The sequence below is a fragment of the Zootoca vivipara genome, chromosome 8, assembly GCF_963506605.1.
Source record: "Zootoca vivipara chromosome 8, rZooViv1.1, whole genome shotgun sequence".
Lineage (NCBI taxonomy): Eukaryota > Metazoa > Chordata > Lepidosauria > Squamata > Lacertidae > Zootoca > Zootoca vivipara.
The window spans coordinates 56,870,849-56,883,177 of NC_083283.1; the positions used below are offsets into that span (position 1 = coordinate 56,870,849).

Genomic DNA, 12,329 nt, shown 5'->3' on the forward strand with positions numbered 1-12,329 from the left:
TAGCAGCAGCTGCCGCTTTAATCCACGGAGTACTATGCCAAAGGGAACCTTTGATAATAGCAAGTGGCACAAAACAGCACTGTCTCCATTCCATTCAGTGCTCTTGATTAAAGAAATGTCATTTCCCTGTTTTATATCAAAAAAAAAATGTTGGCTGAATTAAAAGCTATACACTTGTTTGTTGAATGTCGAGGGGAAATAAACAGCAGGCCACGTAGCTTATCAAGATGTTGTGCTGAGCCACTTGGATTCTCAGACTGCAAACTTTTTTGGAGAGCATACCATAGGATGCAGGTTTGGCCCATACTTCAGACCCTAGGATCAAGTGAATTTGCCAGGGGCTATAAAGGGATTCTAGTGTTCTGGGCTGCAAAGATTAAACAGATTAAACCCGGCTTAGAACTACTGGAGATATGCCCCATGCAGTGTCGCAGAAGCTGTTTGCCTTGTTTTTATTGAGCTGTATTTTCACACATTTGTTCTGAGAAGCTGGTGGAGATTTTGTAAGAAATAAAACATTTTCTGTCTTTCCCCGCAGAACTGACTGGTGGAAATAATTTGACAAGTATTTCTTTTCCATGCCCCCCCAGTCTCAAGAAAGTTACACATACCCAATACTCATCAATTACATCTGGCCCTATTACTTTTTCTGGATCAAAACGGTTATGTATTGTTGAACACAGTTATAAAGTATGAGCTGTATCTAACTAACTTCTATACAGAGTAGAGCCAATGACATTAATTGACCCAAGTTAGCAATGACCATTAATTTCGACGGTACTACTCTTAGCAGAAGTTGAATACAACCCTATATTTAATTGTATGAATGTGTAACCCTGCTTACTCCATAAACTTAAGACCTGGTAAATCATATCCATCTAATACACTTGCCAAGAGAGTGGATCAGCGCCTAGTATGAGCCTGTGTGAATAATGTATTGGATTTTCAATCTTGGGGGAAATTCACACCCCCATCAATTTGTAGGATGGCGAGACAAACTCTGATTTCTACTGACATGCTGAACCACCGCCAAAAGGCACTTCTCTATCTTACAATTGAAAGGAACAACAACAAATTCTGTGCACAACTGATTGGTTTATTTTTTAAAAAAATGCAACTGATAAATCAACATTAGTGCCATTGAGATATTCCATACAATCAGCAGAAAGATGGATTTAAGATTTACTTAATCTCTGAACTCTGATGCAATCGTGGTTACACAGATTTCTTTACCTGTAAAAAGAACTGCAATTTTTTTAAAGCCAGTGATTCACTGACCACTGAGATGCCCTTTAGATGTTCTCCCAGGTATGTAGCTGTTTGTATGCAAGCACTTCACCTGTGGCTAGGAAAATGTTTCAATGACCCAACCATGGAGTAAAAGTGACGGGGTCTTTTCTGCAGAACTTGCACTGGGTCATTTAAACATTCTCCCAGGCACATAGAAGCTGATCACAGACTAGCATTCCTACACACCTGGGAAAATGTCTAAAAGACACCTGAGATAGCTGTAGTTCCGCTGGAATCTGCTGATGTTATTAACTGGCAAGCCTGAAAACAGCCCTTGAGCCTTTCCCTAAATACCTTGAAATCAGGGATTCAGGGGTTCCCCAGTTCCTGTTTAGATGCCACAGATGAAAGTAGTGTTTTTAGACACAACTCTATTGGCTTTTCTTCTGGCATCCGCAATCCTGGCATGAAGGAAACTGTTTGGATATTGACAACAAATGGTTATCAGTTTAACAGATCTGTGAATCTGTGCACAGCGTCCTGGGAAATATTACCAATTTTACCATCAATAATACTCGTTAAACAAAGAGGCATGGGGGAATATGCACAGACTAAGCTAACACAAACTAGCCGAGTCTTGAGCCCCTTTTCAAAGAACAATTGGGCGGGGGGGGAGAGACTGCCCCATACAAAAATAAAGCACAGCATTGCAAGTTACTGTTAGGAAATCCTGTTGTACAAGTAGAAATACAATCCTCATTACAGCAGCATACAAGGGAAATAGAACTGTGGTGGAAATTTATAATTTAAAAGACAAATGCCCAGAAGTTCTAACACAGCAAGAACATTTGTGAAAAGGAGAGCAATTAAACATTCATATTCTGCCATGCCACATAACATCAGCTAGGTAAGGTCACTTCAGGCATTAGGGAACAAGCATGGTAACCAATCAATAGCACAAAGTCTGAGGTCAACCATAGCGCTTCACACTAAGCTCTCAATTAAACAGTTTTCCTGTGGTTCTGTTTATATGCCAGCCAGGGAGGGAGAGATCCACAGAGCTACTGCAGAATGATAGTAGCCTCTCCTCTTTCTTCTTTTAAAAAAGAACAGTCTGGTCTCCAGGACAATTTGCTCCTCAGACATGGAGTGTCTAACTGGTAGAAGAGGAAGTCCAGCCAGTTTTGAGGTTGTTCCGTACTCAACAGACGAAGAAATTAGAAGCGAATGTACAAGTGCAGAAGGCAAATAATTCCTTTACTTTTTTTAAAAAAAAACCACAACCCTTATAACAATTATGAAACTTCCCTGTCTTTTCAGTACAGAAAAGATTTGGCACAGCCAAATGTATCAAACAAGGAAGATGCTCAGCTAAAAACAGCTTTCGTAGATCAGACGTGCAGGTGCATCAAGTTCATCCATTTTTTTGAAAATGTTTTAGTGGAGGAAAGCAACCATTTAAACAGGTTTCTATTGCTGACCCAAAATATAATCCATGTAGCAGTTTCATCTAGCCTTGGAGAATATACAGCATGTTTCTGGACAACCATGGCTTGTGGAGAGAACAAAACAGTTCCTGAAGCACAGCATGACTGCATATTCACCTTACCAGGTCAAAGCAGGTTCCTCTTGGCAAGCAGCCAAAGAGGAGTGGTTTGAAAAGTAGAACAGTTCAAGCTGTGCAGTTGCTGAATTCTAGATCAAGTCTTCAGTAAAGGAAATATGCAAGTCTGAAACCGGCAAACATACTTGAGGTACAGATTTTCCCCAATCTTCATCTACGTTGCATGTAGATAACACAAGTTCTCACCTGTATTTCATATACTATCTCAATTACTGGCCATGGAACTTGCTAAAAGGAAGCAACATTCAAGATCTTAAAGGGCTAGAAATAATGTTAAGATTATTCCTCCTCCTCAATATTTGGCTAATGCAAAGAACACATTTGGCATTAAATAATACTAAGGAAAGTGTCAAGTTTCAGCTTTCTTTTTTGAAAAAGAGGCCTGCTGTGTTATTCATCAGTAGGCAATTGCTCTTCTTCCTCCAAGTGGTTCTTGCCTAGCCTAGCCTACCTTTCATTCATTGGAGCAGACCGCACACACAGGTAGTTTGTTTTAAATTAAGATGCAGTTATATAGACAGCACTCCCATTGTCAGTGCAGCTTAAGAGTGTACGTCGGAAGGCATTTCACTGTGCCCATACTGGAAAGCCTCACCTACGTAACACTGCTGGCTCCACCGCCAAACATATATGGGCACAGAGAGTTCAGGTTAAGGCCTAGGGCTACACATTTGGGTTCTTTCTGGCTTTACCCCTTCCAAACAGCTACTGTCATAAATCCTTCATTGGGTCTTTTGGCAACGCCTCTACAGGGTTTCTCAACCTGCTCAGCATTTTTCCTCAGGTCTCTTATGACTGTAGCCACTTCAGAAACAAGGCTGAGTTGTATTAGACTCCTTCCTTCCCTTCTTTCTTCACAGCAACAAGTTGACTGCAAATTCATTGTTTTTTTTCATCTGTCCATAGCATCACCCACTCCACAACCGCCCCTCACACTTTGATCTATTAATTGGACACACTGGTCCAGCAGTGTGTGCTTAACACGTTTACACTGAATAAAATACATTTTCTTTACATCATTCATTTACCCCTTTCTTCCTAGCTGCAGCCTCAGTCACCATTTGGAAAAAACAATTTTAACATTTCTGCCGATAACTGCATTGCCTTCATGAGTCCTAACTGAAATATAACAGACATTCCAAAAGTATGACCCTTATACATTTTATATAAATAGGTAAAAGCTTCAGACAAAATACTCCAATTCTTGTGATTGAACTTTTTTTAAAAAAATAGCACTGAAAAACATCCAGCCCTTGAGTAGGTACACATAACCCCCCCCCACACACACAAGCACATATATACGAAGCGTGATGAGTGAATAAGACTTATAGATATGTCCATATATATATATATATTTAAAAAGCACCCTCATGTGAGCCCCCAAAAGAAAAATCCATTCCAATGGATTTGGAACACAAAGAAAGCAAATAAAAGCAATGCCAGGTCTGATACCTGAATAGGTTTGCATGTTGGACGCTTCTATTTGCAGCCCATCAGAAACAGAGTATTTACAACTGAAAGTGAAGCTGCAAGGCTGGCTCCAAGTATTTTGACTGATAGCTGCCTCCACTTTGTGCTTTAAAGTGCCTTCGTACTGGCCGGGTGTGTTGTGTGTGAAGCTGGCTTTTGAGGGTAGCAGCTGTAGAAGTAAACCTGCAACAGAATGGCCATATCCACAAAGACCTGTAGAAGTCCACAGATAGAGAACTGGAAGGGAGCCTGGTTCACAAGGAAGTACATGGTCTTGAAGGTGTCACCACTGGTCCACATCAGCACCATCTTGACACTTAACAGGGAGAGAAAGGGAAAGCACTTTTAAGAAAAGGAAAAATTGAAAACTGAAACAGAATTACAACCGTAGCACAGCGTTGTAACTGTAACTGATTAAATATGAGTGACAGTTAGGATAAGCAAAGCACAATCATCAGCAAACTTTATTATCTTCTGCTATAATGCATGGCAAATCTAACATTAATGTGGAGAGAGCTTTTGTCTACTCTTCGGCAGAGCAGCCAGTCCTAAGCCATATAGTTCATACTAGAAATCAAAAGAATGTCACAGTACATAAAATAGAGAAGCAAAATGTCTCTTTCAAACACACAAACTTTATTAATTTTTCAAATGCATAAACAGGTTCCTATATTAGAAGCCGTGATATTTAGCTTTTGAAACCAGTTATGACTAACCCAAGGCTATTGAGAATGAGCTGGTTTGGATCATCATATTTTGGCTTAATGTATGAACTTTTTACCCACACAAGCAGCTCAAATCATAATTAAGCTAGGAAGTATCCAATTAACCAGTTTCCTGTTTGACTCAAAGCAGATAACTATGGTTACCATCTTCAAAAAAGCCAGACTCTTAACCCAACTTCAAACCACGGTTTTAAAGATTGTGTCTGGCTCCAAAGCTGGCAAACACAGCTTCCTAGCTTGGGTGGAATGGAAAACTATGGTTAAGCAGATACTTCCTGGTTTAACTGAGGCTTGTGTGAAGAGAGAAGTCATCTTTCGACTTTTAGCACCAAGATAGTCATAAAGGCTTGCTTTGGATGAGCATAAGATAGAATTTTAATGAGCCTTCCAGGTTCACTCCCCTTTCCATTTATTTATATTGGTTTATAGCTTATTCCAACTCACTAGACAATCAGATTATGCACACATACCAAGAAATAAAACAGTGTCTCCAAGTATATAAATAATTAAAAGGAGTACCTTAATCATCACTCATTACTTCATATAAACTACCCTTGTGAGTCCTAAAGCACAATATTATTGAAACTTTTCTTTCTATTCAAGTATAATATTGAAGTGAAGGAAGTCAGAGATAGCTTTTATAATTTAAAAAATAAATTTTCATTAACACATTCTCAGTGGTGAAAGTCAAAACCACTGCCAGTTTTTAAGTGCCTGTAACAGTCTTAATGCATTATAAATGGACATATTTTTAATGGAATTATAAGCAGCTCCCAGTAAAAGCTTTGGAGTTCATTGTTATAATAACCTAAAATATATTATGCAACGTGTATGAAATATAATTGAAAGCGATGAGCACTTCAGATCTTATTTACAAGTAATCAGACGCAACCATGTGTGTGACAAAATAGGGGAAACGTCCAGCAATTCTCTAATCAGTGAGAGAGAAAATGGAAGCAAAGAGAAAAGTGAAATGAGACAAGTTTATACTGTAGTTGACAGCAGTCCACAAAAAAAAAGGGAAGATCCATATTAGGGATTTGGTTATTTGTTTATGGTTCAATACAAGTCATAAATAAAATAAAATATGAGATGTGTAGCACAGTACTCAATGTGGCAACTAAGAAATAAGATCCACTGCATTCAATGGTATTTAATCTGTATTAAGAGGGCTCAGGATTACAGCATAAACACAAGTCAACTTGTGTTTTGAAGAGAGCAAAACTATCACAGCTGTGCGTACACTTCATACAAACCCAGTTAGAGATCAGAAAATAAGGTTATGCAAGAGATAAATTAATGCTTTAAAATGATCAATCCTGAAGGAAGGGTCTCATGCTACAAGAGAGAGTTGCAATCCTCTCACACGCTACTTAAGATGCCCTGAGATCTCAGTTTCCTGGGGATGGTGCCTGAAAACCTAGAAGCAAAACAGGAAGGACTTCATAGAAGAAGAGGCAACTTATCATCGGATCCGGAGCTACTGTCATTGGTAGTGACTGTTGCAAATGTAACTGCAGTCCATTCTGCTCATACTAGGACTAGCAGAAAACAAGCTACATGGCTCACAAACCACATGGGGCATACACTGGGAAACGGTTGAAAGCCCTGGATGCATATACAGCTCTCTTGCATGAACTGATACCAAGGACAGCAATCAAAAGTGCAGCAGGGGATTGCAAAGCTTTCTGCCTGAAGGAACACTGCCATTGTACTTGCACAGAGCATTTCTCAACATTTTAGTAACCCATAAGCTCCAACATTAAACCCTATGTATGCTTTGACGTTCCCATTAAAGTATTGGGACAACAGTGTTTATGGTAGCCTTTGATGCTGTATTGTGTGCCGTCTAAGAACAGGAATGATTCTACACAGTGTTTCAGTAATATTCACTACGCATCTTCAATCCCAACCCATGGGATGCACTGTGGAGGCAAGACAAAACTTAGAAATGGATACATGGACATCCTAAACTTCTTTTTAACCTTGAACAATAATTTGTTTGTTTGTTTAGTCGTTTAGTCGTGTCCGACTCTTCGTGACCCCATGGACCAGAGCACGCCAGTCACTCCTGTCACTCCTGAACAATAATAAACCTAGGCAATTTATAACACAGACACCCCTGTCTTATTTGACTGTGCTTTTTAAATGCTGCTTTAAAAAATATTGTGCACCCTACCCTACAGGCCTGAGTTTTTGCACATAAATACAAAAGAAAAACATTTTCAGATGTTTTCGTTAATGCCACATATTTTTTCAATATGCCGCAGTCATTCTTACTCATTTATCAATGCTTTGTATTTCAAGCCCACTTAAAAGGGAAGAAAAGATAAAGCAGCGCAGTTACAACCCCCTCCAGTTTAGTAAAAGTGCGTTTGCCCAGAGGCCCAGGGAGGGAAAAAAGGGAAAGTTGCCCCCACTCCATGCCCACTCAGGAACTCATCTGGTACAATTAGTGACACTGGAAATTTCTGCTTCATGTGTGCCCCCATTTATGATATTATTGTCTCTTCACTGCACAAGCTCAGCTTCCCTGATGAATAAGGGAATGACTTCTTTTTTTTTGCATACAGTATATCTAAGAAAACCAGGCTAGCTTTGCAGACACACCACTTTTTCCTATTCAGTCATTTCAGAATTTCATATGGGAGAAAGAGACTTTTGTAAGCTGAATAAAGCGTTGCCTTCTGTGAAGTCCAACAGCCGCTCGGAATTCTCCCCCCCTTTTTTTTTAGGTTGGGGGGGGAACAGAAAGAAACCCCAGATAGGCAGGAAGCTAGAAGTAGCACACAATCTGCCTGGAAGCAAGAAAGAAGCCAAGTGCATGGACAGATAAGGAGGATTTCATTTCACAAAGGTTATTTTCTCCATTTTGAGCGGCTGTTCTACGGAACAATTTTCCTCTCCATTAGTAGAAGGGGGAAGAGATATGCAACAATGCAATCATTTAATGAAAGATACAGAAGGCATTTTAACAAGCTGGGAATAAGCTAAGGAGACTTTGAAATCCTGCCGACTTCAAAATAAAAGGTCCAGAATGTGTAAAACTCGAATTTTATTTACCAAGTGTCTAGCAACCATGTAGTGTGCAGATCCATGTATATCAAATGTGTAACAAGGCTGTGTTAATGGTAAAATTCCAACGGGAGAATTTGTTGTTGTTTAGTCATTTAGTCATTTAGACTCTTCGTGACCACATGGACCAGAGCACGCCAGGCACTCCTGTCTTCCACTGCCTCCCGCAGTTTGGTCACTCATGTTCGTAGCTTCGAGAACACTGTCCAACCATCTCATCCTCTGTCATCCCCTTCTCCTTGGACCCTCAATCTTTCCCAACATCAGGGTCTTTTCTAGGGAGTCTTCTCTTCTCATGAGGTGGCCAAAGTATTGGAGCCTCAGCCTTCCAGTGAGCACTCAGGGCTGATTTCCTTCAGAATGGATAGGTTTGATCTTCTTGCATTCCATGGGACTCTCAAGAGTCTCCTCCAGCACCATACTGTAATTCAAAAGTTTCCAAATATTGCAGTTGCCTAGAATACCTGTGGAGTTGTACAAGCCTGTATGCAGCTTGCCATAGTTTGCTTTTGCGTAGTCAATGAAGCAGAAGTAGATGTTCTTCTGGAACTCTCTAGCTTTCTCCATAATCCAGCGCATGTTTGCAATTTGGTCTCTGGTTCCTCTGCCCCTTCAAAATCTAGCTTGCACTTCTGGGAGTTCTCGGTCCACATACTGCTTAAGCCTGCCTTGTAGAATTTTAAACATAACCTTGCTAGCGTGTGAAATGAGCACAATTGTGCAGTAGTAACGGGATAATTTAGTCTGACCCAAATGCTGCTTTTACTAATACACTAACATTTCCATTTTTGACTATAAAATACAATATAGACCCAGGATTCTGAAGCTTCAAACAAACAGCAAAAACCAAACAAGAAAACTTGTTGCAGAATTTGGTAACCTCAGAAGTGTAGATTTAAGACAGAAAATGAATGCTTCCACTATATTACTGCATGGTCAACTCAAGGACAATCCCCAACTCCTGGGAGTTGCCACCAAGTTCAATTGCTCAATGGCCCTACAAAACCAACATTCACACTACAGTATACAACTCTGCAAAATGCAACTCCTGCTGCAGCCTCCAAATTTCCCAAAAAACAGAAAGCAAGCAGTGTATGCCAGAATCCACAAAGCTAATACATTTACAGCTTCAACTTTGTTAGTGTGTCTTGATCACAAGAGGCTCTCCTCGCAGAATTTAGTTTTTCCAACTGCAGAATTAAACACACTTTGTTGCAGATCTCCTGTGGGCTGCTCTTCCAAGTTACTTTGATTTGTCACCAAAGGACCCATCAGTTAGGGAAATGTTAACGGCTCCATGGCTATCAGGAAAACAAAGCAGCAGGGCTAGGCGGGGTTCAAACATGTGGTGATCCGAGCCGCAACATGGCTGGTTAACTAGCGAGAGGTGCAAGAGTAACATCTGGTCCTGCAACAACACATATGCCAGAAGGAGCGAAGGAAGCAGGAGCTGCTCTGAAAGAGATGTTATTGCCAGAGGCTCAAGCAACAAAAATAGCACTTCCCAGCGATGTAATGCACTCCAATGGTATCCAGTGACAACACACCTCCCCAGTACAAGGGCTTTTCTTATAGCTGAGCTCTTCAAAATTGCTACTTTAAACAACGGTATGCAAATGCAACAATCCAGTTATGCAATGCATAAAGCTGCATTTACCACATACCAACGTTTTTCCAGCAGTACAGCCATGTAATTTAAAATATGACAGAATTTATATTTATGCAACTGCAATTTATTCTCTGGGAAAAAACACCCAGCACCCCCCTCTCACTTTCTTAGTCAAGTACCTATGATACTACTTTTTGTGCACTGCCAAGGAGCACCCTACTATGCAAGGGAAAGATACATTTTCCTTTATTTTATATTTTGCATGCCACATGCCGCATTAAAAGTAAAAACTTCAGTCAGTCAGATTTCTACTGTTTGTAGCCAGTGGCCATTACAATATCACAAAACAAACAAGACAGTCCAAGAGAAAGTTAAACATAGAAAACATTCAGAAATGCAAGAAGTCAAACCTTAAACATTACGTATTATAAAGTCATTTAATAATTATTTTTTAAATCTCCTTTGACAGCACTGCTTTGGCTCAAACCTAGTAAGATTGATATTTACACCTGCAGTGTTTTAAAAAGGATGCTCAAACCTAGTCATCTCCATGCTTTTCTAGACCTAAGCAAGACATCATAGATACTCATTCAGGGCTCATATTGAAATATTTAAGAAAAGGGTATTCTATAAGCTACCCCAGGCAATGCAGTCCATTGCCATGCTACTCTTTCCTTGAGATTTTAATGTATATTCTCTACATTTCACTTTGCACACTGTCAGGTTTGCACTTAACATGAAACTCAGGAAGCACTTATGAAACAATCTTTGAATAAAGAATTAACCCATTTTTGAGCTTAAAGCATTGACGAGCCAGTTATGCAGACTGCCCAAATTGGACCACAGTGAAGCTCTTCTGTAATGTGGACTGCCAAGAAGGTGCATGTATATTCATTGCTCTGGAAAAGCATCAAGTGTCTTTCAAAAATAGATGAAGATGTGTCCTAAACCATTTCTGTTTAATCCCTTGTCTGTGTCCTTCTGCCAACGAGCATGGGAAACCACTGTAGCGTCTCTCCTTTACAGTGGCCTCCAAGTGTTCAGGTTCTGATCCTGAGCCAAAGCAGAGGTAGAAGCTGGAACCCCAGAAGACAGGGCAGGCCAAACTCTGAAACATTAAGATAGCAGCTGGATTTCAAGGCAATCCAGAAACACAAAGCCTTAAGGAGAAGCAGAGGTCAAGCACAATGAAGCAGTTCCAAAGTGGGTGCCATCAGATAGCATGATTTAGAGGCAAAGCAGAAATGAAAAGCAAAAGTGGGCACGTTTCCAAGAGCAAAGTATTAGCAAAGGTCCGAGGCCCAGGGTCAATGAGGGCAGTAGGAAACAGGAACAGGAAGTTGGGTGCACAGAGCCAATGATCAGTGTTGTTCCAGCAACTGACAGTCTTCATTGGGGAGTTATGTAGCCTTCAAGGTTGTTTGCTTCTAAGTAGGTCCTTTTCTCTTGAGAAGTCTAGTTCTTTTGGACTTGAGCTGTACACTCAGTTGAACAGTGGATGTCAGTGCCTGCATCTTCTGATGCCAGTATTCAACAGCTGAAAGAGCAGAAGCAGGTCAATCGGGAATGTCTTTCATGGGTCTTTCTGGGTCCTCTGCTGCTGATGGGCCTGGCGACACTTCTCCAGAGATGTTGGGGGGTGTCCTGGATAGCACTGGAGTCAGGAGATCCCATAAGGTCTTCAGTCTTCATGTCACTGGGGTTTTCATCTGAGGGGTCATCCTGGCTTAGGCCTAGACAACTCTTGTTGTTGTTTAGTCATTTAGTCGTGTCTGACTCTTTGTGACCCCATGGACCAGAACACGCCAGGCACTCCTGTCTTCCACTGCCTCCAGAAGTTTGGTCAGACTCATGTTGGTGGCTTCGAGAACACTGTCTAACCATCTCATCCTCTTTCGTCCCCTTCTCCTTGTGCCCTCCATCTTTCCCAACATCAGGGTCTTTTCCAGAAAGTCTTCTCTTCTCATGAGGTGGCCAAATTATTGGAGCCTCAGCTTCAGGATCTGTCCTTCCAGTGAGCACTCAGGGCTGATTTCCTTAAGAATGGAGAGGTTTGATCTTCTTGCAGTCCATGAGACTCTCAAAAGTCTCCTCCAGCACCACAATTCAAAAGCATCAATTCTTCGGCGATCAGCCTTCTTTATGGTTCAGCTCTCACTTCCATACATCACTACTGGGAAAACCATAGCTTTAACTATATGGACCTTTGTCAGCAAGGTGATGTTTCTGCTCTTTAAGTTGCTGTCTAGGTTTGTCATTGCTTTTCTCCCCAGAAGCAGGCACCTTTTGATTTCGTGACTGCTGTCACTATCTGCAGTGATCATGGAACCCAAGAAAGTAAAATCTCTCACTGCCTCCATTTCTTCCCCTTCTATTTGCCGGGAGGTGATGGGACCAGTGGCCATGATCTTAGTTTTTTTGATGTTGAGTTTCAGACCATATTTTGCGCTCTCCTCTTTCACCCTCATTAAAAGGTTCTTTAATTCCTCCTCACTTTCTGCCATCAAGGCAGAGACGACCCTTAGCCAAATGAAAATTAGCACAGGGCATGGTTTGTTGTTGAGAAGGCCACATTGTATGTTAGATGGAAGAAAAC

The 12,329-nt window shown here is 40.8% G+C and overlaps 1 protein-coding gene across 3 annotated transcripts in view; it reads right to left on the minus strand.

The window, feature by feature from the left end:
• Positions 1-1,075: 1,075 nt before the first annotated feature.
• Positions 1,076-12,329, minus strand: part of SLC66A2 (solute carrier family 66 member 2) — a 61,565-nt gene continuing 50,311 nt past the window's right edge. For 2 of the 3 annotated variants that reach the window (XM_035125804.2, XM_035125802.2), the window contains one exon: positions 1,076-4,640. In XM_035125804.2, the coding sequence (XP_034981695.1) occupies positions 4,433-4,640 (208 nt within the window). In that variant the 3' untranslated portion in view covers positions 1,076-4,432. The remainder of the gene's footprint in view (positions 4,641-12,329) is intronic. The other variant, XR_004693230.2, reaches the window with a different exon arrangement.